Here is a 26,432-nt window from a genome sequence, read left to right as displayed (position 1 = left end):
CTGAAAAGACAAAGGAAAAATAATCGGTTTTCAGCGTGGGCTAAAATGTAGGTAATGTTTTTGTCTTAAAGCTTTCACAAGATGTACTTATTTTATCACTGTGGCAGGAAACTGAGGCTTTGGTTTAATGAAGCATTTCTTTGAAGTCATGCTGAGTGACTGTGCTGCACATCTGCCTGTCTGCACGGGGCAGGCCACTCCAGCTTCCTTTTCTGAGACAGCCCCAAGAGAGCTGCGTGTTCCCCAGAACCTCATCAGCTGAAGATGAAAGCAAGGTGGCTCTTCTCTCTCTTTTGCTTGCTCTCAGTGCCCAGTGTCACAGGTAAGAGGACAGGGGGACACCTTGACCCAGGTTATGGTGGAGGGTGGGATTAGTGGGTCTCACCAGGGAGAGCTGTAGCTACTGGTGATGATTTTCTGTTTCCTGACAACTTTCTAATAAGCCTAGTTAGAATGTGCAGCTAGTAAATGGCTTGTGCTGAGTAGCAGATTACTTAATTCAATATGCCTAACCTGCCAGAATAATCCTTGGGATGAGCTCACTTGAAGTTAGGGCAATGTGTGCTCCTCTCAAATGGGCCAAAAGGAAAACTGCTTTCAATGGGAAAATAAAAAATACCTCTCTCTCTCTGTCTTACATACCTGTGCCTGCAGAGAGAGGAAGAATAGAAACTCTTCAAGGCAAGAGAAAATTGTACAGATTCTTCCCTTCCTCTTCTCCACCTAGCCCTATGTGTTAATGCCTGGAGAAACAAGTTTGTTATTTAAGTTAAACACTCAGAAAAAAGGACTAAGAATGGCTGCATCTTTGTCAGAGGGAATTTAAACCAAAAGCAATCTGAGGAAAACCAAGAAAAACTATGATGTTCACAATCTCCCACTCCCACTCCTTCAAAATTCTGACCATGATAAATGTAGGAATACTTACTACCAGCTAGGAAGAACAATTTTGTAGGATACACAGTTTTCCAGTTAAGAAGGAAAAAACTGCATGTATTTGAGTAGCATGGAAGAATGCATCTCACAATCTGCAATAGGCTGTTCTTTTTTCTACATCACTGAGGCAAACTGGTTCTTAAAATAAAAATAATTCATATGTGTATTCATGGAAAATAGAAAATCTTAAGTGCAAAGAAAAGAATAGAAGCCTCAAAACATGCAAATGTAAGAAATAAATAGCAATTACAGAAAAATAGGAGCTGGGGATTTTTTTTTTTTCCCTGAGGATGAAATCCTCACTGAAGTCACTCAGAGGTGAAAGTGGAGGCCTCTATGCCCTTTGTGTAGATCAGACACCTAAATGTCTGGGAGTTACTCTAAGAAATTTCAGCTGGAGCATAGGTATGTACTAATGGACTCTATTTGATTTTGAAAAATAAAGTTGACATAAAATGAGATTACTTATATTGAGATGCTAGCAAAAAGTTGAGAACACTTTTGCACAAAATGTTTGCAGTAAAAATAATCTAATGTGCTAGGCTACTATGAAATAATGCAAATTAAAATGTTGTTTCTACATACATAATACTTTAACTCAATATAAATTACTCAAGTGATTCTTCATAGGCATTCTTTATATGATCCTTAGACCTAAGGCAGCATCAGCATGAATATAAGAGAAAAAAATGCTGTGTGTCTTTTGCTTGATAGTCTTGATTGCAAGATTTCTAATTGTTTTTTCCTTAACTTTTACTGATGCAAAACTTGTGGTGAAATCAGAAAGCATGTCCTATAATAAGCTCCTTAGACTAACAAAAATAGTTTTAGTAATTTTGCTCACAGCACAAGGCTGTGAGACTTGTCGTTCAGGCTTATTTTTATTTACCCTCTTACATCATCACATCTTTTAGAATAAGAGATGAGCAGCACAGGTGCAGCAATGAAGCAGCAGAGGTTAATGCTGGCCATGGCCACTCAGCAGCTTTGCTCTCCACACATCCAGTCTCCAGGTGTCCATGTCACCACCCACATGTTATGATACACAGGGAGGATGGAATGGAATGGAAATGGGGGGCTGTACCTAAGGACAACTGCACAACTCATTTTTTTCCTGTGGACCTGCATGTCCTTTAGAAAAAGGGACTTTTCATGTCCAGTTCTCTGGGAGTGATGGATTACTCATCTCACTGCAACAACCCCCTCCATAAATTCTTCATCTCCTTGAGTTTGTCAGTGCCCTGCACTCAGGGGTTTGGGGACTGCAAGGCTCTTACTCATAGGAGGGAGAAAAGGATATAAATCAATTCTGCTACAACAGCAGCTAAACCAAGTGGTACAGGCTGCTGCTGAAAGCCCCCTCATGTCATCCATCCATTGCTCCTCTGTATGGCACCTGCTTGATGAAATTAATTGAGGAAGAAAACACACACACCAGAGCAGCTCTCTCTGACACTGAGACAGGCACTCCTTCAGGAATGCAAGAGCTGTTTAACAGCATGGAGAATGGCTTTCTCTGCTGAAGCCACAAAGGCAATGGGCAGGGGATGGTGCAGGGAATTAACAAGCAGGGGTGGCTCATTTGTTCTTGCAAAAAGAACTGGGGAATAACTGCACCCAGCTTCTGCTTTATTTATATTACTTGAAAGGTTTTCATTTTCACAGAGGCTCTCAGAGCTCTCATTTCTTTCCCACAAGTGTGACAGGACCTCCCTGGCCTCTTCCAGACACACATGCATTTGCTCTCCCAGTTTTCCTTTTGCAGTCTGTACTAGTGGAGACTTTTCTTGCTGAGAAGCCTGTGGTTACAGTTCTAGGGTCTTCAAAGTTGTCTGTGGCTAAGGCACCAAATCATGTAAAGATGGACTAGGAAAAGCTTTGTTTAAACATTACTTGCACTGAGAATTATCCTGTTTGTTTTTCAGGCCAGACTGCAGATGTCATTACCCAGACAGAAGTGGTGCATGCTCTGCCAGGTACTGATGTGACCCTGGTGTGCATGTTCCCAAAACTGCACAGCACCCACATCATCCAGACACAGTGGTCCAAGACTGGTCCAAGCTCCTCTGCCAAAATAGCTGTGTATCACCCCACCTATGGCACCCATTACTTCAATTTTTCTGAAGCTCCTTACAACTTTTCGGTGTCCTTCAGCACAAGGAGGTGCTGCAGTGGGGATGGCACAGGGTCCTTGTGTTCCACCAACCCAAATGCCACATCTGAATGCAATTGGTGGGCTCTGCATCTGGAAAATGTCACTGTGTCCCTTAGTGGGCAGTACGAGTGCACTTTTGCCACTTATCCATATGGGACAAAGGCTGCAAAAATTCAACTTACTGTCAAGGCAGAAGGTAAGTGATTGTGAATGAGAATTTGCTGTTTCCTGATGGGGTGGGGGGAAATATCAGGATAGATGAACACTTCTTGGCTGGTGATGGTGGCTTGTTTGGGATTTACAGTGGTGCCATTGAATGTTGCTTATACAGTTTCCTATTTACCAGGCACTCCTTAGTTGTTTTACCCAACTCATGATTAAGGAACCTTATTTGTTTTTGGTGGAGTAAAAAGTTTGTTAGTAAAGTAAAAAAAGGTGGAGAGGTGGGCAGTTGCTGCATTTTCATTTTGGAGAAACATTGTGGAGGAGCCTGGATGAGCAGCTCAGGATGTGGTGGGACTAAGGATGTTGGATCTTCAAATCATGTTGTGCTGATGCTTGGGCACCAGAAAGAGAAAACACCCTTGTGTGATTGAGGCTGAGGCTGGCATCTGCAGGGAAAGCCCCATGGATTGATGTGTGTCCCCACCACCAAAAACACACTGGAGCAAAGCAGGGAATTGCTGGGGAGAATCACAGCAATGGAGATTTGGCTGCTTCTGTCGGGCCAAAGGGAGCTGGAAAGCAGCATGACTGCTTTCAGTAAGTAAGCCTCAGGGGAGAGTGTGAGCTCCAGGCAGGATATTTAAATTATTCTGGTAAAGGAACAAATTTATTTAAATCAGATGAGAGTTGATTCAACAACAAATTAAACAGCAGTGGCAACTGTCAGTGTGGCAACTTTGGGAACAGCTATTTAGTGCCAGCAGGGAGGGGAAAACCCCAAACTGCTGTGAAGATGGAACTTGGCAGGGGTGTAGAGCAAGCTTGTTGTTGTGCACGTGGGGCACTGGATTTGATGACCCCAGAAACCTTTTTCTGACCCAGGTTCCTGATAACAGCTCAAAGAAGATTAAAGTAAATACAACAAACTTGGCCAACGTTCTCACTGTGCTATTGCCCAGGGCTGCAGGCACAGCAGACATTCAAGAGATAGGAGCAGGGTGGGTGCAGGTTATTTTAGGGTATTTTGCTGTGCTCCCACTGCCCTTGTACCTGCCTCACAAGGCCAGACTGGCAGTCCCCACACTGGACCATTTGCAGCAAGAGGAGATCCTGTGCAAGGCTCCTGCTCAGGGATGTTTAACACTGATGGCTCCTGCATGGCAGTGGCTCCAAGCACTTTGGTGCTGTGGTCCTGGAGTGTTTAAACAGCACACACTGAATAACTGTGCCAAAGCTGTCCCCACTGCATGGGCTGTGTGGTGGTAGGCTACCCTTCTGGAATTTCCCTGTGCTCCACAGGGCAGGGGATCCAGGGCAGTGCAGGGAGGTGCAAACCCTGCAGGTGTGAAACCCTCCCACGCTTCTGCTCTTCATGCAAAGTTTCTCTGTCTCTTCCTTAATGCCTTCATCAGGCATTGCTTCTTTTCTCTTGCCCTTGGTTGATACAGACAGGTTTCAATGCTGTTGTTGCTGTCTGCAGCCCTTGTTCATATCAGCAGCATTGTGGCTTTTTTCAGTAACTGATGGCTGCTTGCTAGAGAGAAATAAAAAAATTGCTACTTTTCACAGGTTTGTTTTAAGATAATCAGATCTTTTGCAATGAACCACTTTGACTCAAAAGAGGGCAAAAAAACCTTAATCCAGCCTGTGAGTGGGATGGATAAAGGTGATAATCTATGATGAAGTACAGTTTTCATTTACATCCAAGTGAAGTGAATCCAGATGCACTCAGCTTGTAAAAAGCTCACAGAGCAGCAGACCTTCATAGGACAGACAGACAGACAGACACAGAGGACTTTAGCCAACATCTGGACCACAGCAGTGCTCTGTTCACTCTGCCCAGCCTCCAGAGCTGGATGGAGCCCTGGATTGACAATGGGGAGGGTAGGAGGTGGTGAAATGGCTTTTGAAATGGATGAGAAAGGAAAGAGTGACAAGTTTTGTGGCAGTGGGAAGGTTGGAAAATAACAAAAGGAGCACTTACACTGAAAAACAGGGTTAATCTTAACCTAACTGACATGCTGAATAGCTTGCTTAGTGAAAAGAAGGTCTGCAGGTATCTTCAGAGAAAAGGAAATAGAGGTGCACAAAATTGATGTGAAGGTTTATTGTCCAGAGGAAAAAAAATTTGTAAGATAAAAATTGAAGCTTCAAATTATTCTCAGCTCCGAAAGGAGACATCGTGATCCTTCAGTTAAGAAAAGCTTTTTTAAGAATTGACAAAAAATTCAGGTAATTCTGTGAATTGAGTCATGAAACTGCAACTAGAATCAGATGCAGGGCTTTCACTTTAAAAATGTGTTTGGGGCTAATGGTTGAAAATTACAGTTCCCCTCTAAACCAAAAAGTGCCTGTTCCTTGAACAGAAGACTAGTCAGCATTGGTTTTCAAAGCACAATGAACACCATGTTTCTGATTTTCCTTCTTGGGTTTTGCTGTTGTTGTTGTTCCAATGGTAAAAGAGGAGAGGCACTACCTGAAGAAAGTGTGGTTAAAGCAGACTTTAGAAATCCCATGCCTTGGGGACACGACCTCAGAAAATTTGTCCACTTATCCTTTGAAATGGCTAGTGGTAAGTATTTTTCATCTCAGATATAAGGTTCAGAAAGAACCACAGGGAATTTTTGCAGATTGAAGTGAAAATGTTCTACTCTACTGTGTCCTGCCTGCAGAATCTGCTAAAAATCTTATCAGTCATATTGGACTGTGATAATAAAGTGGAAAAGTATAACCATAAGGTTCCAAAATGTACACTGTAAATAATAGATGTTAAGGAAACAAAGAGGGAAAATTCCATCTTAATTGCTTTGAACATTTCAGGAGCACATACAGAGCAGGTCTAGGGAAAGAGGCCAGTATAACAAAACTAAAATATTTTTTGTTGTTCTTTTCTGTAGTGAAGCTTTAGTATCTGAAAAATACATGGTTACTGTGAAGGGTAGTGAGATATCAGGCTGCTCTGACACAGAAAAGAAAGGTACTGGCTAATGTTCTTGGTTTTGTGAACCTCTGCATCACAGATGCCACTGAAGATATGCAGGCCCAGTAACCAAGTTAACCACATGAAAAGCTATTTTTAAGCAATTTTCTGTCAGATATGGAGCTTGCTGTATTTTTGTACCTTATCTCACTTTCTGGATAAATATTTATATGCATGTTTTAATGTACCTTTTATCATTCATTTCAGTGTGTACAGATAAGTATCAGTAAGCAGTGTCCTGTTCATTTATATATGAGAATCTCTAACTGTTGAGGATTTCCTTAAAGGTGACTTCAAATAGTTTAGGTTTTTTAACCTTCTCTCCTGGTTCATTATCTATTTAGATCTCCCTTATGCAGGTCATTCTTAATATTAAAATTTTAAATCCTTTTGTAGGGAACACCCTTACTTTTACTTTGCAAGTTCACTCTACAAAGTAGCAGAGGAAAGGGAAAAAAAACCCCAAAGGTCAGTACAATGATAGATGTGCTTTGCCATGCATTATACAGAGTAAAGCTTGCAAATATGTACTGAGGCACAGATGTCCAGGGCATGCTGGCTGTTCTTATAGCCAAGGCTGGCTGCCACACAGACAATAAGAGAGATGAATTTTTCTTATTATTATAAGGTTTTTCTACTTAACATTCTAAAAGAGCAAAGCTTTCCTTGAAATTTCAGTAATATTTAATATGTATGGGATGTTCAGCATAACTTAAAGACTGGTACAGTGAGAAAGCACCTCTGTTGCTCTCTCTGCAGGCTACAGAGATCAGGACTCACAAGACACAGCTATTTATTCTGTATTTTATTGTCAAGATGATGACTGCTCTTGGTATTGAAGTTCTGACAGAGAATATATTGGGGAAAAAAAACCACAGATGTTGCAAATGTCCACTTACTACACAATGTGCAAGGAAAGCTTTTCATAGTGGGAATAGAGCTGGCTTACAAAAATATTTCTCTGTGTATGTGTCTAGACTTCCCAATTTTGTGGGTTTTTCTGTACACAGGGTGAAAATGGGAGGAAAGAGGAGCTTGTGACCAAGGAGCCCTCCTGTCCTGCTGTGTACAGGAACAGCAGCTTGCTGCCTGGGCAAAGAGTCCTCCTGGGTTTGAACAACACCCTACAGGTTTTCCCCACCAAACTCACTGATGATGGCAGAGTCTTTTCCTGCCAGGTGCTGCACCACCCAGAGAGGGTCCAGGAGAGCAGCACCACTGTGAGAGTGTTTGGTAAGGGGCTCATGCCAATGCCTGCTGCCTTGGAAAGGGGACACTCCTGTCTGGCTCTGAAGCCAATAGCTTTTGACAAATACTGGGGTTTTTTTAATATAAACATATTTATCTTGTCATTTTTTTTCATCTGCAAAGATGTAAAATGTTAGTAAATAACCCTGGAGTTCTTAGAAGGATTTGAGTTCATTCCTTCAATTTCTGGCAGGAAAAAATTGCAGATTCATTGCACATGTATCAATCTCACTGTCATGCACGTGGCAAGGATCTTACCCTGATGTGTAGGCTTATGTTGGGGTTTTGTGGGTTACAGGGAAGCACACTGGTCATCAAGATCTCTGTGTCCCAATGGCCATGCTGTCTGTGGTCAGGAAATCATGGCCAAAATTTAGTAAGCAGTTTGGCACTACAGCTGCAGCAAAATCACATCCTCAAAGATTTGTGACATTCAACTGCTGCCAAAGGCTCTGGGAATGAAGGTCCTGGTGGGGTCTCAAACTGGTCAGGAGTGGCAAACATGTGGGCTGGCATTTTATTTTGTGAGCCTCCTCCATCTTTAGTCACTCTCCTTATTCCCTTTCAAGTGGCTTAGGAGCTGCTCTACCATCACTAAGGTACAACTGAATCAGGAAATTGCTGCCCACTCGAAAATCAGGCTTTATTTTCTCTTTAGAGAGAAGATGGTCTGGAAAACATATTTCCAAAGCTCTGAAAAATTAATATTAAACACTGGCCTGTCAACAGTCCCTTGACTGCAGCTGGTTGTCCAAGGAAGCCCACAGCTTGAGGATGGCGTGGCCACTCAAGGCTGATGCTCTGAATTCAAAGAAAGGTTCAGTAGGGAGCAGCTGAAAAAAACCAAAATGTGTCTGGGGGCTGTTGGTCACTGATGTAAAAGAAATAAAAATAGAAGCTAATGATCTGAAACCTCCTCTTGTGCTTGCATGATTCAGACACATTTTAAAATCAACATTTCTCAAATGGCAACAGTGTCACCTGGGTAAACATTCAGGGATACCAATGTACTTGAACTCTCTCTCTTCCATCACTGCTGATGCTCTTGCCTAGATTTGTGTGTCTCTTACTAAGAGGGTGCTTTATTTGGCTTTTTCTCTGAATTACTGAGAGATGTGGGCTTAGCTGTGCATGAGCCCACATCAAGATTTCAGTACAGCAGGGCAGGGAGGCAATCCAGAGAGAGCAGCTGTGTCCCTTGTGAGCAGCCTGCATTTCCCAGAAGTGCTGCAGCCTTTGGAGCAGGGTGCTGTGCCCCAGCCTCTCTCACAGGTGCCAAGGGCAGAGCTCCTGAGAGCCCTGAGGTTTCACTGTGTGCTGAGCAAAGTCTCTCACACCTCAGGTAAGTGAAGCCCACCACTCAGAGGAGGTGTGCTTTTGTGCTCCTAGCCCTTTCATGTCTGAATTTCACAGGTGAAATCATTATTTTGCCCCAAGCCAGCCCACATCCCTGTGCAGCACTGGCAGAGACACTGCCCAGGATAATCCAGCCCCCTCCAGGTGACTTCTGGGGACAAAGAGTCTTTTCAGATGGCAGCACCTCTCTTGCTCCTTGTGCTGACCAGAGAATAAAGAAATGAGAATTTGTGTTCTGGCAGTTATATCCAACCTCAGATGGGTGGAACTTAAAGAAAGTATACACATACAAAATCAACAGCACCTTCTGTTGGTTATATCTGTCATGCTGGCCATTAGCAAGGACACAGATAGAGCTGAAACCTGGGGAGGTTTTCCCATCTTGGCAAGCCAGCATCTCCCCTGTCACCCAAAAACTCATGCAATAAACCCCTAGGGCTGGGTGGCTGTAAGGCAGGGCAGGGAGGGCAGGCAGCTATTGCAGCTCAGAGCTGTAAAGGACAGGAGGAGGAGAGGGAAACTCCTCATGTAGGATCCCTCTGAAAAATACTTCAGGCAGGGCTAAACACAGCAGAGACAGCAAAGTCTGAGGAGTGCCAAGTAGTGATCCCCCACAGTTGCTTGAGGTGGCCCAAACAGGGCTGAGAATTGGACCAGAGAAGATAGAGAAGGCATGAAAAGATCTTTAAGGAAGCTGAGAGTCTTGGTATGTTGGGTAAAAACAGACATTCGATCAAGATGTTTTTAAGTGGGTAATTTTGGATTGAAACACTTTAAAATATTTTTCTTCCAGAGTAGAGTTCTTCTAGATACAAGTGGCTGTGAAAAGGTATGGCCTTTTCATGTCTAACTCTGCCAAATATTGATTTCTCCTTTTTGTCAGAGTAAAAGCTCAGCAGCAGAAACTACTGAACTAAATATTGAATTTCTGCTAGATCCAAAACATTGGTAAATATCCTAGCAAGACAAATGAATGTCAATGTGTTAGCAGGGGCTGAGATGTTAATTGGAAAAGATCTATTAGACCATTCAGAGCTATGCATGAGAGCTGCCTGCCAGAACAGCTACTCAGCAAACAAAAGTCTTCTGAGTAAGCAGAGGATAGAGCTCAATACAGGAACAGAAAAGCATACTCATTCTCAAAAAAACAAAAGGAAGAGCATTCACTAGACCAGACATCATTTAGCCTCCCAGCCAACTTCTGTAGTGATTAGAGGATCCAGTTTACCAGACTTTCCCCTGTACCTGAAAAAGTCTCTCTGTCTTCTGCCAGCTCCACTGCCATCTGCATAGTTTTGGCAAAGAAGAAAGAATTAAATCCTAGGATACTCATTTCCTGGTAGGATGAATCTATAACTCCTGCCCCAGCCCACCCTTCAAAAAAAAAAAAAACCCAGATGAGATTTAAAAAACAGGAAATTCCACTCAAAAAAAGTACTGTAAGTGCGAAAACCATAAGGCCATGGTAATTAAATGTAAGTCATACCCAGACAGAATCCATCAGTAACATCAAGCAGAAAAAATGGAAATTAACAATAAAGTCAGGAGAGTCCTTAGTGGATTAGCTGTATAAAGCAACAGGGAAACCTGAATAGTTCACCTCAGGGGGGAATGTAATTAGCTGAGGTGGTCCTATATCAATTAACATAAGAAAAAGAGAAAATTATATTAATGGTAGAGATTAAAGTACAGTTTACAATGGAAAGATAAAGAATTTTGGGTCTCTAAGTAATTCAGGGAGAGCACTTGTTTCCAGTCCAGTTTCAGTGCTCAGAAAGGGCCAGAAGCCAAATTTATCTGGGGTTTTTGAGATTTGTTATAGATTAACAGAGTTTCAATAGTCCTTACTTAACAAGTCAGTCAATATTGCTCCAAACCAGGCATCCCAATGGCTAAAGTTTAAAGAGGCTTATGGTACCTGATAGCTTTAATTTATACAGCTATAAATATAAATATACAGCTGTGCCCAGAACCAAAATGCTGCAAAAACAGAAGAAAAGAGTTTTTTGTTTCATGTGGATGTGGTCACCAGTGCTCAGCTGTGAGGGTGGGCTCTGTGCAAGGCAGGAAGCATCAGGGGGGGACACTGTCAAAAGTCTGGTGGGTAGCTGGCACCCAAAGCCAATCAACATTTTGGGATGGCTAAAGCCTTTGGAGATAGCTTTGGAAAGCACACAGAGCAACCAGCAACTGGGGTGTGTTTGATTTCGTGGGAAGGGTGGCTCTGCTGTGAGGACAGGATGGTTTCGGTTCATTTCCCCAGCAAAGCCACCCAAGCCCAGCTGGGGTAGGTGGTGAAATGCATCCTGCATCCTGTGGCAATAGCTGCTGATAGTCTTGTAAACCACTTCCTTGACCTCAGATTGCAGCTGTGCACACTCATCTTGCTTGATGTGTGGCTGGAGGTGGGATTTAATTTCCACTCTCCTTATGAAACAAGGCTGTTAAGTGCCATTAGCAGCTGCTACTCTGATTTGCAGTGTCCATTTCACTAATACATTTATGTTTGCTTTCCAGCTTTTCCTGAGATCTCCATCAGCCTGCAGGAGGGCTCAGCCAGCACCTTGCAGAAGGTGAGCAATTTTGGAGCAAAGAGTGATGCCAGTGACTGTCACCATGCCACCCCAGCAGGGCCAGGCCAGCTGAGCTGGATCAGGACAGGAGGGACCTCCACAGTGACTGAGCTCACAGGGCAGCAGCAAGGCATTGAGCACAAACCAGAGCCAGCTGAGGATCCTCTGTTGTGCAGGGCACTGCTTTAGTTTTGGTAATGGCAAAACCTAAAAGTCTGCTGAATTGCACTGGTCATGCTTGGCACAAGAAGTATTTCTATGACTGACTAGTTAGCCTCTCTGGCTATCAGCTATGGTGCTCTGATTCCTGTTCCATCTCTCCAAGTTAAAGCTTTGGATCTGCAAGTATCAAATCTCAAGGTTTTCCTTGGAAACAGAGCTTGTGATATCTTGTACTATCCATAACCACCCACTTCACACAGTCAGTGGGTTCTGCAAACTGGTGTAACTTTCCTGGTGACCTGTTTCTGGGGGTGGTGGGGGACATTGCAGGCTTTTGGGTTTTTTTGCAGGCTTTTTGTTTTTTGCTGAACAGAGCAAGGGGTTCTGCTATCACAGGACTGGGAAATGGAAACTTCCCCAAGAGCCTCTGTCTGTTCCTCACCTCCAAACAAACACTGACTTCTTTACTTTCTTTACTTCTCTTTTCTGCCTTTTTTTTTTTTTTTTTTTTTTTGCAAGGCTTAAATCTAGTGAGGATATGGATATCAGATTTGTATTTCTTCATAGGAAGAATTTATAAAGTATTATGACCTAGAAGTGCCTGAAAAAATAAGGGAAAAATGAAGAGGGAAATAGGATAAAGCAATTACACTGCAAGCCTAGGTGTTCTTTACCATGGCAGGGAAAGGGTTTCAGCTGGATACTTTCACTCTTCCTACTGAATGATTGACTTCTGCTGGCTTCAATACATCAAGCTTGCTTTCAACTAAATGTGGGAACCACTTTCTTTGAATGAGGGAGCAGGAGAGGTTTGTGCTGCATGAGTAGCACATGCTTTTTTCTTCTCTTGAAAAGAACAAGGCCATTTCTCTTATAACAGTGTTTAGTACTTAGCAGTGTCATAAACTGCTAAATAAACATACTTGTGAATATCTGGGCAGCATGAGGATGAGACCTCTCACCCTGCTAGTGCCCAACCCTTCATGTAGCCTTGATTTTGAGGTCCTGCCCATCTATTGTTTGCTGAGAAATTAAACTGAGCACAAACACACAAATTGTTCTTTGGAACAATTGGCATAGAACCAGGACTACTGCATCTAAAGTATCCAATTCCTTGTGATTTCTGGAAATCTCTTACATATTTTGCCTGCTAGAAAAGTATCCAGTTTTGCATATTCAACATACCATTGGACCAGGTAGTCTTTTTTGATGGGAATTGTCTCTTTATCTGCCTAATGAAGACAGGACTTACATGGCAATCAGAAAGTGTCTCATTCTCCTCACACACACTGTGCCTGTTACCAGTTCAGTGTTTTTCCATGTGAGTGTTCGCTGCTGGGAGCAGGAGAGTGGGGGGTCACTCTGCATCTCTCCAGCCACAGCACAGGACTGGAGGGGGCTGGAGTCCTGACACCCAGGGCTGTCCCTGGGCTCTCATTCAAGTGTCTGCAACCAGGAAAAACAGGGGAGTGGGCAAGGAACACAATAAAGAGGAAGCAAGTGCTTCCTTGCAGAGCAGGACTGTGAGTAAACAAGCACTGTCCATGCAGGAGTTTGGAAGCTGGCAGCCAGGAGGGAAACATCAGAAGCTCACCTAAGATACATATATATATATTATGTGTGTGTGTGTATGTGTGTATATAAATATATAAACATGCAGCCTAACAAGTCCTTGTGCTGCCCCACAGCCCAGTGTGAGCTGTGTGGTGAGGAAGGCGTTTCCCAAGCCAAGGCTCCTGTGGTACATGGACAGAGCAACCCTGACAGAGCAGCCTGCAGGTAAAGCAGCCTCTCCACAGGGAGCCAGCACAGCTCTGACTTATAGTCTGGAGGTCTTTAGAGAGTCCTTTCCTTTTTTTTCTTCTCTCCCCAAGAAATTTCTGTGGCACAAGAAGACTTGCAAGACAGTGAAGGTTTCTATGAGTTGAGATCAACGCTGATGCTGCAAGGGACCCACGAGACACATAAGACATTCTCGTGTGTGTGTCTGTTTCCCTCCCCAGGAAATGAAACAAGGAATATCTCATCAGAAGAAATACTTGTTTCCTTTGGTAGGTTTTTCAGAGATAGGACACATCTAAAATGCTGAGAGCACCAAACACATGTGTTCTCTTGTTATTTAAAATACAGAAGCAACACCAACAGTATAGAAGCTTTATTGTACAAGTTCATCACACAGCTTGAACTCTCTGGCAGGTTTTTTGGCTCAAACCTTTGCTCAAGCCTCTGAATGAGCTAAGAAACTCCTGCACAAACAGAAGACACTTGTTTGTTTGGGCAGAATCTTGCTGTACTACCCATACCCAAAAATACTCTAGCATGGCACCAGTGAGTTATTATAATCATGTGTTTCTCACAGAGCACTTGTGGCTCCCTGAGAAATCAAATGCTCACACACACCTTCAGTAAAACATGCAAAAGGCTGCATATCTGTGGATAATGGATAAAATCCCCTCTAACCTGTGCTGTAAGAATTAGCCACATGATTAAGGAAGTGGGGAGAAATCTGTCCTGCTTTTTTGGTGAAAGCAGGGAACTTGGCAGTGCAGTTTTCAGCACCTCTGAGGATGCAGGGTGTCTGGTGAGAAGGACACACAGATTTCCTTTAGCACCCTCTTGCATATTTATATATTTTGAATGTTTTAAGCTATGCATGCTACCTGCTGCACAGACAATAGCACTGAGCTGCTGACCCTTGGCAGCATCTAGGGACACATCACCCACCATGGCAACTACTCAGCTTGTGGCTCTGTGTGTTCCTATTGAGATGTTTTTCCACAAAGTAAGACTGCAGCAAAAGCCACAGCTTACTCCTCTGGAAACACAGCTTCAGAGGGGAGGGAGATAAATCATAACTTTTTTTTCTAAAATTACTCATTTCCCCCAATTTGAAGTTTTCTAGAAATGTATTCACATTGAAGAGCTGTCCATTAAAGCAGTCTATGGTCTTGCCTGCAGACTATGCTGATGCTATGATACATCCACTCTATATAAAAATTTTAAAGTATTTAGATGTGACAGAAAGGAAAGAACTACATTAATATCTTCTGTGAAGGTGCACAGTATGATACAAGTCTAAACTAAATTTTCAGCCTTTATAACTACTTTTAAGAACTGCTTTAATATTTCTCTTTTTTTTTCCTTACAGACAATAAGTCTAATGAAGCCTCAGCAGAAGTTTTTACTACCACAGCTTCAGATGGTAGGATAAATAAGAGAATAGAATAACTTGGGTTGTGTTTGAGATGCATTTACAACACCCTAAAACTGTTGTAGCATTTACTACTCTAAATGGGTAGTAATGAACTCCTTTCTGCAGCTTTGACTTCAGAAAAAATACTATAAACCAGTATTTTGGTGATGTAATCTATTCTAATTAAAACCAAGCATAATTGAACTCCAGCCTTGAGGGGCACTTAATGTTATTTCTGATGCTTTAGCTGGCATTTGAATATAGCTCTTTCAGTACTGAACTAATAATTAAAAATAACAGCCCTGCTAATGGTTCTACCTTCTGCTTAAGTACAGAGCCAAGATCCTCAACACTTTTGCCATGTTAAAGAACTGAAAGGATGTTTCTCAATTTCTGTAAATTTGGTAAATCCCTGCTCTTGCCCTGCAAGTTTGTCTTATTCTCAGCTTACTGCAGGCAGATAAATGTTCTCTCCCCACCTCAGCTGTTTCCCTTTGGAAACATCTCCCTGGAGCACTTTGCTTTGCTCTGCTCTGATGGGAGGCAGCTGCACTTCAGCAGGGGGTTACATGAGTGTGTCAGAGAAATGCTGTAAGTAGATGGCATGAAAAAAGTATGGGAGTATGGGTTTTGAGGGAAAAACTTCTGCAAGTGCAGGTTGTGGCAGGCCCTGGGGGCTCAGCCAATACCCACTGGGCAGCAGAGAACCATCCCAGGTATTGGGGAGCCCTGAGAGAGGGAGAGTTTTTCCTCTGCTGGTGCACTCTCAAGGGAAGCCTGCATCAGTTCAGCACCCTGCTTTGCCTTGCACATCTGCAGAGCCCTCTGGGAGCCAGGCACATCTCAAGCAGCCTCACTGCTCTGGTTTTCAGAGCTGCTGCATCTTTGGGAAGGAGTCCTTTATGTCAGCCAGCTACTGTGAAATCCCTGTTAGGGCAGGCAAGGCTAAGCTGGAATGGAAATGGAAGAGCAGCAGCTCAAAAGGTACAGGTGTTAGCCCAGAAAGCAGCTGCAGGGTGCATGGTTACCTGTCTGTGCTGAGATCCAGTCCCACCCAGTGCCCTCCACACCTGCCTGACCAGACACAGGCACTTTCTGGCTGCCTTCCCAGATATATTTTTCTAATGAAGTTTGTGAGCTTTAGTAGCTCACTTCCTTCATGGACCTCTCTGGGGAGACAGAATCCATCCTCCTGGCCTACTCAGGGAGTACTTTGCCTCTCCTGCTGGGAAAAAAAAAAAAAAAAGAAAAAAAGCATCTCAGGACATATGTGCTGCTTGTGCAGGATGGTGTCTGCTGAGTTTGCCTGTGTGGCTAACAGTTTTTAATTAGAAGGAATAATCCCCCCTCCTCTTCTCTGAGGACTCAGTGAGCACCTTTCAGTGCAGAGTGTCTGAAATTTCCTCTCAGAGTTGCAGCCTCTGAAGTGCCTCAGGGATGAAGCTGTGCAGGTGCCACCACCAGGTCATAAATGTTATCTCAGCACCCTTTTGTATGGGATAAACCCATGTGATTCACTTCTGCTTTCTAAGCTGAGGTGCCAGGGCCTCCAAAGTTTTTTTCCCCAAAATCTTTGTTTCCCTAAGGATTTCTCAGCACAGTTACCTCAGGTACTCCATGTTTCTTCTGGACTACTTGGCTGAGTTGTGCATGGAAAGATTATTTGGAAATTAGGTGTGGTACACTTTCTTGCTCCTGAATCTTTCCATCACCTACTTTCCTAAAGCAGAATAAACACCTTTCTCATGCTGAATGTTTGCTTTGATCTGTTATAGACTTCAGCAATTCAACACTTACATCAGCTCTCACAACAGCCTCAGGTAAGGGGGAAAATACTTTTTTACTTATTCAATAACTGTAGGATCTCTGCTTGACCACTGCCCCAATGTCATGCACACAGAGTCAGAGGTGTGGCAGGCAAAGGTCAGTGTGCTCTGGTACTGACAGCACCAATCTGCTGCTGCTTGGGAATCTGTGAGCTGTGAGGTTACCCAAGCAGAGATCTGACAGAAATCTTGCTGACACTGCCCTGTTAGGACAGCCATGCTGAACATTAGATACCATTCTTATGTATTTTTATAAAATTGAATAATATGCCTGTAAAACTGTAAATAAATTTGTCCTGTGGTGACAGAGAGGTGCATGTGTTAGGAAAGTTAAAGCCATCACTATTCCTCAACCCAACAGCAGGGAATAATTCCCATTTATTAATCATATCACTAACTCTGTTTTATCAGAGCATGGATATGGATAATTACATAAAACTATCTTCAGCACCTGAGAGGAAAACTCAGAAGAGCAGGGGATCACCTGGGCTGATATGGCTGTGGCCTCTTGTCAAGGACAATTCTGGCAAGGCTCTGGCTCAGGGCAAGACCCACCCCAGTCAAACTGAGCCCTGTGTACAAAAGCACAAAGGAGCAATCCCTGCAGCCAGCCAGCAGGAAAGGGTCAGCATTGATAACATCAGCTGCCTGCAAGTGCCCACTGGAGCTGTGAAATGTGTTTTGAGCATTTAGCCTTAACTCCCACAGCAGGATTTCTGCTCACAGCCTGCATTTACCCAACAGCCTAACTGCAGCTCTTTGATCCAGGCTGTTTTGTGATTTATTAACATTATTTTCTAGAGAACCTATTGACTAAATGTGATACCATGTAAACTGTCTTTAGAGCACCAGTCGACATCTGTGACCTCTCTGGATTTCACAAGTCAAGCAAATTTGGCTCCTGCTTCCACAGCACAAGGTAATCAATTGAATCAAACTGTTTCCTCTATTGCTTCAATGATGCAGAATAAAGACACATAAACACAAAAACCATCTTACTTTTTTTGAAGCAAGAAATGTAATGTCCATTGAATTTTTTTTCCTAGTGCTTTAGGCACTAGGAATTACACTAACCACTGTCAGTGTAACCACAGTTCAGGAATAAATATATAAGAAAATACTGTCTTGATTTTATCTTTTTTTTAATAGTCTGTTTAGGATACAGTCATTAATTTTTGGCAGCTGAACAGACATTGAGTGTTATTAGTGTTTACAAAGTAATTAGTGTTATTATAGTGTTTATGGAGAATACCTATTGTCTTTAGTGAAATATCATACCTAAATGATATTTATTTTATAAATAGAATACTGGAGGAAGATACTAAACACAAGACTTTGGTCTGCCCCAAAAAAGTGCTCTTTGGGAGCTAAATCACTCAACATAAAGCCCAGGGGCTTGCAGAGGCTTGACTGGGATATGCCAAGGCAGGAACACAGATTGCAGCAGTGCTGAAATTAAATTTGCTGCTTCTCACACTGCCTTTCCCATCCCCAAAACAGAGACACTTGCCTGGCTGACAGCAGAACAGCAAAGTTGCTCGTCCAAGGGGACTGAAAGCCCTTCCATCTCAACAGAAAAATTCACAACAAAGGCTATAAATATTCAATGTGAAGAGAGAGGATTCTCCTCGCTGAATTTTACATTTTCTCTGGCTGAGGTGGTACGAGGTCAAACTCATAATGTAAGATGGATCTGAGCCATTTTTCTTCTGCAAGCAGCCTGGGAAGCAACTTCCCTTTAACCACTGGTCCCAACATGTGCCAGTCATGGCATGACAAGCCTGGGTTAGCACTTCTCCCTGGCTCACTGCTGGTCCTCAAATCCCCACAGTCTCTCCATCACTGAGCCAGAGATGCTCAGGCTTTGAGTGATCACTTACAGCTGCAGTTCACCTGCGCAGGTTTGTTCAGATGGCTTGATATTTTTCCAAAAAATGAGACAGTTGTTAAGAAATATGGATTCTTTTTAGTAAATGTGAAGTAGTTCTCTTGGGAAAATGAAGGTCTGTGTGCTAGCCTCCATCTGTCTGTGTTTGAATACCAGATAAACAGCCAGCTGAGCTCTAGAAATCTTAGCACTTAAAATAATTCTTAGAAGAAAATATTAAATAAGTTGTTATTTGGCATCAAACATTGCAGGTGTGAATCTTGTACTCTAACTTTTTCAAAACTTCCTTTTGCTAGTTGGGAAAACTATTTTGTTTCACTGGAGCTGGTCTAAATTCTGATTTATACATGTTTGTTTATTGCTCTGCTGCTTTCAGGTCGAAACAAGCCACTGCACTCAGGCTCCTGAGGCTCACCTGAAACTAAGCTGAAATACAAAAATGCTTCAAATGTTCTGTCTAAGTTTATTTACCTACGTCAGAAAAAGTCCTCTTGAGTTTCTAGCTTGTGATGAGCTTTCAAACCAGACACAGTGTTGTGTAGTGCCTGTCTGAGGGCAGCCAGCATCTCACCTGTTTAATCTCATTAGTCAGAAAACAGGGAAGAAAGAAAGGGGAAATGAAAAACAAGTGATACAGTGCCCTAAAGCAATTTTTACAGGCTGGTTTGGTTTTCAGCAGGAGCACTGACTTCTACCAGAGAGGCAAAAGGCTACACCAGTGCCACAGCATTCAGGGGGACTTTGGAAACAGCACCTGAGGAGACAACACATCCTCTGTGCTGCACAGAACTGCAACAGAGGGGTTATGAGGCCAGAGTGCAAATATTGCACCAGCTTAGTGAATGTTGGGTTGCAAATCTACAGTAACCTGGAGCATCTTGCAGAAACCAGCAGGTCCTCAGGTCCTCAGTTGTGATGGGTTTTCTCAGAGCATTGGCTCTGGGGTGCTTATTTCCAGCTGCTAGTTGACAGTCACCACCTTACCATGCAAAAACTATCCCTAAGTATGGAAAAGTTGTGTCTGAGCAGAGGTCATGTGGAGTAGCATGTACCAAATTTTCAATACTTCACAGAAGCAATTTCCCTGTTGAGTTCCACTGAGTTAGAAAATATAGGTTTGGGTCTCCAAGCTGACAAGGATTTGCCATGGCAAAAGAGGAATGGAAAAAAAAATTGAGTATCTCGGTTTCATTAGACATATTTATTTTAATAATATTACAATTGAGATAGTTGCTAGGCAAATGTAGTGAGTGCTGAAGGTAGTTTATAGATGAAATAAATTGCCAGAGAAGCTAAATAAAATCGCAGAGCAGCAGTGAAATAATGAGATAATGTGGAGCAATAAAGGCTGGCTAATAGAACATTGAAAGGCAGCCTCATTAAAGATCAATAAATCAATAAAAAACCCCTAGGGTGGACATTTTTTCACTAGTCTTTCCCTTTAGAAAATCTCTGCTCAGCAGTATAAAGCCCAAAGTTACTTTCTTTTTTAACATCTTGGTTTGCCTTTGTGCTTTTGGAACAGGCAGGACCTGTCAATGTGCTTTTGCATTTGCATGGGAGTTGTCTTTTGGCTGAGGCACAAACGTAGCAGCCACTTCCCAAGTTGTGAATGTATTTTTGGTAGCACTCTGGTGCTTATCTACCCTCATACAACCCAGAGCCCTGCATTTATACCACAGCCTGGTGACAGCTTCTAATGCTTCACAATTCTGCTCTTGCACAGCTTGAGCTTGGGATTTTTGCTAAAAGCCTGCTGGATTTCTCTACTGTTTGCAGGGGATGCTCCACTCATCCTCACATCCCTGCCACTGCTCCCCCACACCTGTGCCTGCCTGAGCACCAGCTGAGGGATAATGGTCTCAAAGGGTCCTTGGTCCAGCTGTAATTGAGGGCAGTTTCAGAGCATACCAGTGAGCCTGCTGAGACACACAGACATCTCCCTGGGGCCTCCCAGGGCCACTGGGCTCCCAAAACAGTGATTTCCATTATCATTTTGGTCCTGGGATGCTCTAACACAAGCCATTATGTAAATAAGAATAAGCAGTGGTCATCAATGTGCTGTGTACAGCACAATGCTGTCAGATCTCTATGTCCTTTTTTTTGGTATATACCTTTGTAAAATGCCATGCATTTTACAAATGTGAGATGTGTCATGCCTGTTCACATAAAATCAAACCCCTAACAAGCAAGTAGAAAATGACTGAATTAATATCCAAAAATTACAGTGAATTTTTAGAGTGCCCTAAAATTGGACAGATTTTCATACATCTTTTAAATTAACATATACATACACACACACACACACACACACACACTTGACCTCTCAATTTCAGTCAAAGCCAGCAAGCATCTCACAATAAAGTGATTTTCTTGGTTCTGTCTGGTTAGTCATTAACATTGTTGAAAGCTGGGTTTTCATCTTGGATTTATAAATCAGCAGTTTTATCAGGGACTCTCAGGTTCCTCTGTTTTCATTTGTTGTTTGCATCAGAGAAAGTCAAAGAGTACAAAATAGCCACAGTAGAGCCTAATGAAGTAGTCATGTACAGGCTTGCAAGATAATTGAAGGTCATTATTTCTTTTTTGTACAAATCTGAATGATTTCATCACTGAATCTCCACATCAGAAGTGCCATGGGAGCTCTGGAAATGTTGTGCCATTATCTAGTTGAGTATTCTGGCTATTATTTCAGAAGCTGTGAATGAGGAGATGGCTAGAAAAAACAGAAATGTATCCTTATGGAGCACTGATCTTAAGCATCAGTAGCTTAACTGTATTAGGAAGGGAAAAAACTGTCTTTAAACAGATGATAGATCATTTTTGTGGTTCAGACAGTACTTGACAGAGGAGACTGAGGTTTTGCTCAGTCATGACAAAGGCAGACTCTTTATGCTGTTGCTAAGCCACTTAATATCTTTATGTTTCTCATTACTATCAAAGAGGTAAAAAGCTTATCATTCTCCCAGACAGCTGTGCAGCTCAAAGATGGCTCACTGCTGTCTTGCTGGAACATCTTAACAGGTTTCCTTCCTTCCTTCCTTCCTTCCTTCCTTCCTTCCTTCCTTCCTTCCTTCCTTCCTTCCTTCCTTCCTTCCTTCCTTCCTTCCTTCCTTCCTTCCTTCCTTCCTTCCTTCCTCTCTTTTCCCCTTCTTATAATATTTAATTTTATAAAATCACATTTTTTTATGCAACACCAGGTTTCAGGCCAAAAATGTCAGTATCTTGCCAAGTTAATTTTTACACCCTGATCCTGAAATTTGATTTCCTATTTTCAGCAGGGTGAATAATAGAGGGTTCAAAATACAACCTTCATCTTTAAAAAAAAAAAGTTACTAAAAATGTTCTGCGTCCATATCTTTATAGGGAACCTGTCCTACAGCATCACAGACCAGACAATTTCAGTTTCCAGAGGAAAAGACTTCTTTCCTACCAGCAGCCTGCTGAACAGTACTGGTGAGACATTATCCTACAAATCCTCTTCTTTCAGCATGCCTCTGCAGAAGCACAAAACCTGGAGCATCCTGTCCATTCAACCAGGGGATTTCAAAAAGAGGGAAAAGCGATGACAAGAGGAGTCACAGCTGCTGTGTCCTCACACCACAGGTTGTCACAGGCTTTTGGCATTCCAGCCTTGTCCCTCCACCTGCAAGCAAAGCTCCAGTGCATGCTTTCCTAGAGCAGCAAGGTTTGGCCAGTGACACTTGCTCCCCAGGGACATCTCCTGGCTCACCCACCTGGTGCCACACCAGTGTGGCCACCTGCCCAGGGTGCTGGTGCCAGCACAGGGGGAGGTGACACTGAGGCACACCACCCATGGAAACCTCTGCCACCCAGACACTGCTGCACCCTCTGGCAGCTGGAGGAGCTCTGTGCTCTGTCTCTCCTTCTCCACACCCAGGAGCTGGGGGCACCTCTGCCAGCATCCTAAGGGTGGCTGTGCAGGAGGGGAAGGGAAGGGAATCCCAGCACTGCAGTGGGGACAGGCAGCTGGAATGGCACTGGGATGCTGTGCTGCCAACCACAGCTCACCTCAAAAGGCAGCTGAGCCCTTGGCCAGACGTTTTGGCAGGGTCTGGTATCAGTGGTGTGAAAAATCAACCACTGCCCATCTGTGACATGCAGCTTCTCACAGGGCAGCGCACAGGGGAACAGAGAAAGCCAAACTGAAAACCTAAAACCCAAACTGGGTTTTGGATGAAATGCTCTCTTGGCTGTGCCTAAATAATCTTGTCAAGCAAACCAGTGGGTGGCTGAAACCAGCTCACACACCCAGCAGAACAGAAGTGGGCTAAGCCATAAATCAGAGCTGCAATGCTCAGAACTGGGGACCCTGGTGATGGGGGCTGCACTGAACCAGGGCAGGGCAGGGCAGGGAGCCACAGGCAGCAAGCCTGGATCTCCCTCCTCTCTGAGGACACCCATGAGCTCTGTGTGTCCCTTGCAGGTGACAGGAGGAACACCAAAGCCAGTCGCTTCCCCTGGCCAGCAGTGGTGGCTGTCCTGCTCCTCTGCTGCAGCTTTCTGGTAGCCTTAGGCATCAGGAAATGGTGCCAGTACCAGAAAGAGATGTAAGTACCACTGAATGAGCCACAGGGGTGGCAGGGGTGGCACAGAGGGCAGCACCAGCTCTATCCCAGCTCTTTGGGTTTACACCTTTTCATTTGAGATGAAGCATAGCACAAAAGGCCTTTAAGTACATAGACCAATAATGCCATTTTTTTCATACAGCAGTATGTAAAGTGCAGTGTTCTCAGTCCTTTTATCTGTTCTGTGGGTTATCTTTAAAATAAACTTTAAGAAAAAAGCTGTAGTGCAGCTTCAGGGTGCAAGGGAAGAATAAAAGCCAATTTTTGTCCCCAGAGCCCCCCATTTCTATTATCCTCCCTGCCAGCTGCTTTTGCTCTCTCATTTTCTATGGTTACTTGGGGACATGTTTTAATGAAATTGTACTTCTAGGGCAGTTCTATTTGAGTTTTGAATAATATATGTGAAAGTAGGCTACCTGAAACTCAATCCCAGTCAAAGAAGCAATGAGTTTGTAATTATTACCAAAGTTAGATTTCCTACTAAAGCACTCCAAGATCTACTGGTGAAAGCAATATCTAAGAGACAATTATTTTAAATCTTACTAACATTACTAAAATACTCAAAAAATCATAGTTATAATTAATAATTCCTATGATTCTAGAAAACCCTATTGAAACACAACTGCAAATCCTGTACATCAAAGGTAAAAACAGGACTGATTTTTTAAAATTGATTTGAGATGGGACCTTAATTTATAAATTGATCCCCAAAAAAGTTGCAAGTCTTTAAATATATTTTCAGAGAGCAGTGTGGGCAAAAGGCCTGTCCAAGGCTTTTGAAAGGTTCATCAGGATCATGCTCTGTTCTCTTAAAACATGAATGAAGTAAAACTGTGAGGTGGGAGCTAAGAAAGCCAAATGAATAGCAGGAGGTGTGCTGGAGTTATAAAACAGACTCAGGGAAGTCACAGTATGGAAGAGCTGATGTCAGGTGAGTTTATAATGACTTAGTGCCAATCCACCTCCTCCCGTGAACATTTTACAACTGTCTTTCATGCTCCTTTTGTGTGATAGAGCGTTTTCTCTCTCCTATTTCAGAATGAACAGACCTCCATCGTTCAAGCCACCACCACCTCCAATCAAGTACACCTCCATGGTAGAGCCTGATGGGGCCCCCCCATCCTGCCACGAGCTGGAGAGCCTGTAACACCACTGCACCCCTTGTGCAGCACACAGAGGACTGGCACAGCTAAAAGGCTCAGACTTTTATGGTTAATGATCCATATTACAATTCAGAGCTCCTACATGACATTAATTTTGGAAGCTGAGCACTCCTTGGGACACTCCGTGTATCTCTGTGTGTGCACTACGTTAACAGTGTCACTGGGAGATTACATGTGCTTCATTTGAATTGGGTGATCAGCTGGGGATTTGCCTCTTGTCCATGGCAGCAGATTAACACATCACTCTGCCTGACTGAAGAGTCTTGAAGCTTGTCCATCTATTAAATGTACAGAGATGGCAGCTCTGCTGTATTGACACCATGGTTACACAGGAAACAGTGGATGGACACAAGATTTTGAGACCTACACGAGCTGTTCTTGCAATTTTTTATTCTTACTGTGGACTAACATAGCCCAACATAAAATTTTCTATCGTTGTGAAACCAAAAGAAAGAATCAGCACCATACACAGAAAGAAAATCACCTGCATCTCTTGGCACAGGATTGCAGCACTGGATCATGGAGGGTGGCTGGTGAGATGAAAGATCATGGTCTGGTGCAAGTGTATGCAAAGAAATCCCAGCTGTCACTGGTGAAGTCACAAGAAAGTCAATTTTGGGCCAGAGACTTTAGGACTGAAGCAAGCCTAAAATTAATGGAAAATTCTAGTCCTTTTGCAAGTGCTATACCTTTGAAATACTGCTTACTTTAAAGTCTGCTTTTCATGAATTACATTTACAGTATATGTGAAGAAAAAAAAATTTAATCATTTTCTTTTTCTTTGGTCTTAATGAGCTTCCATCATTTGCTATTTTCACATTTTCCAAGACCTCAGGGATAGTTTCCCAGGTGGCTTAAGCCTGTGAAAGAGATCATCCAGTCTTCCCCCTGTCGTCCCAAGCTACAAATTTCCTCATATTGGACTAATGAATAAATGATGGTGCAGAGGGTGGGCTGGGCTTGGCCCTCTGCACAGTTCTCAGCCAGGTCAGCAGCTGTGTGGTCACCAGTGCAAGGCACCAGAGGTGCAGAGGAGCACTGCTTTTGGCAGCAATTACAGTACCTTCAGGCAGCCAAGAAACCAGCCCTCTAAGCTCGTTTGGAAATGTATTGTTACCACAATGGTACTTCTGTAATTAATGCAAATCAGCTAAAATTCAATCATGTCAGGCTTAAAATTGATATTCTGATTTAGGAAAGGGATTTGCTTTATTTACTGCTAAACACTGGTCGATGAGTGTCAGGGTTCAGAGCACTGTATTTCCCAGGACTTTAGATTAAATGAATGGCTTACTGGAAAGAATGATCTAACAGACCTTTTTAGAGTATTTCGTTATATTATTTATGTTATAGCACAAGCAGTTCTAAATCCATCATCTGTGCTGACCAGAAAACACTTTGCTTCCTGCAAAACTATACCGACCTTCAGCGCACGGAAGGGTCAATGTTAACTTGAGCATTTCTTGTTTGTGTTGTAGAAGCACAGTAGTTTAACTTTCGTCATACTATCCACCGCTGGAAAAAAAAAAAAAAAAAAAAAAAAAAAAAAAAAAAAAAAAAAAAAAAGAAAGAACAACAATCCTGGCTGGGCGCTTCCAGCCTCTCCCGAGGGTTTTCCTCTCGCATCCCTCGCCCGCGCTGCCGCCGCTCACCAGCAGGTGGCGCCGCAGCACCGCGCCCGGCGGCCGCTCCCGCCCCGTCCGTCCCCGTTCCCTTCCCTCCCGTCCTTCCCTTCCCTTCCCTTCCCTTCCCTTCCCTTCCCTTCCCTTCCCTTCCCTTCCCTTCCCTTCCCTTCCCTTCCCTGAAACTTCCCTTCCCTGAAACTTCCCTTCCCTGAAACTTCCCTTCCCTTCCCTTCCCTGAAACTTCCCTTCCCTGAAACTTCCCTTCCCTGAAACTTCCCTGAAACTTCCCTGAAACTTCCCTGAAACTTCCCTGAAACTTCCCTTCCCTGAAACTTCCTTCCCTGAAACTTCCCTGAAACTTCCCTGAAACTTCCCTTCCCTGAAACTTCCCTGAAACTTCCCTGAAACTTCCCTTCCCTGAACCTTCCCTTCCCTGAAACTTCCCTGAACCTTCCCTTCCACTTCCCTGAAACTTCCCTTCCCTTCCCTTCCCTTCCCCGTTCCCACTCAACCGCAGCATCTTCAGCTGCCCCATCCCTGGAAGTGCTCATGGCCAGGCTGGATGGGGCACTG

The 26,432-nt window shown here is 43.3% G+C and overlaps 1 protein-coding gene across 1 annotated transcript; it reads left to right on the top strand.

Annotated features, from left to right (window-relative positions):
* Positions 1–25,969, top strand: CD96 (CD96 molecule). Its single transcript, XM_056502690.1, has 13 exons — positions 1–322; positions 2,862–3,287; positions 5,719–5,828; positions 7,247–7,469; positions 11,358–11,413; positions 13,264–13,354; positions 13,450–13,626; positions 14,724–14,777; positions 16,544–16,588; positions 17,439–17,513; positions 21,849–21,938; positions 22,930–23,053; positions 24,110–25,969. The coding sequence occupies exons 1-13, from the start codon at positions 265–267 to the stop codon at positions 24,216–24,218; spliced, it is 1,638 nt and encodes a 545-aa protein (XP_056358665.1). The 5' UTR covers positions 1–264; the 3' UTR covers positions 24,219–25,969.
* The last annotated feature ends 463 nt before the right edge of the window (positions 25,970–26,432 follow it).

This window comes from Oenanthe melanoleuca, chromosome 1, assembly GCF_029582105.1.
Source record: "Oenanthe melanoleuca isolate GR-GAL-2019-014 chromosome 1, OMel1.0, whole genome shotgun sequence".
NCBI classification, from domain to species: domain Eukaryota; kingdom Metazoa; phylum Chordata; class Aves; order Passeriformes; family Muscicapidae; genus Oenanthe; species Oenanthe melanoleuca.
Note: the sequence above shows the minus strand (reverse complement) of the source record. Positions and strands in the feature narration are given on the sequence as shown.

Coding starts and splice junctions, on each gene's coding strand:
- CD96 (XM_056502690.1), top strand. CDS start 265: ATGAAAGCAAGGTGGCTCTTCTCTCTCTTTTGCTTGCTCTCAGTGCCC. Junction 7,470..11,357: donor CACCACTGTGAGAGTGTTTG/GTAAGGGGCTCA, acceptor TTTGCTTTCCAG/CTTTTCCTGAGATCTCCATC. Junction 17,514..21,848: donor TCCTGCTTCCACAGCACAAG/GTAATCAATTGA, acceptor ATATCTTTATAG/GGAACCTGTCCTACAGCATC.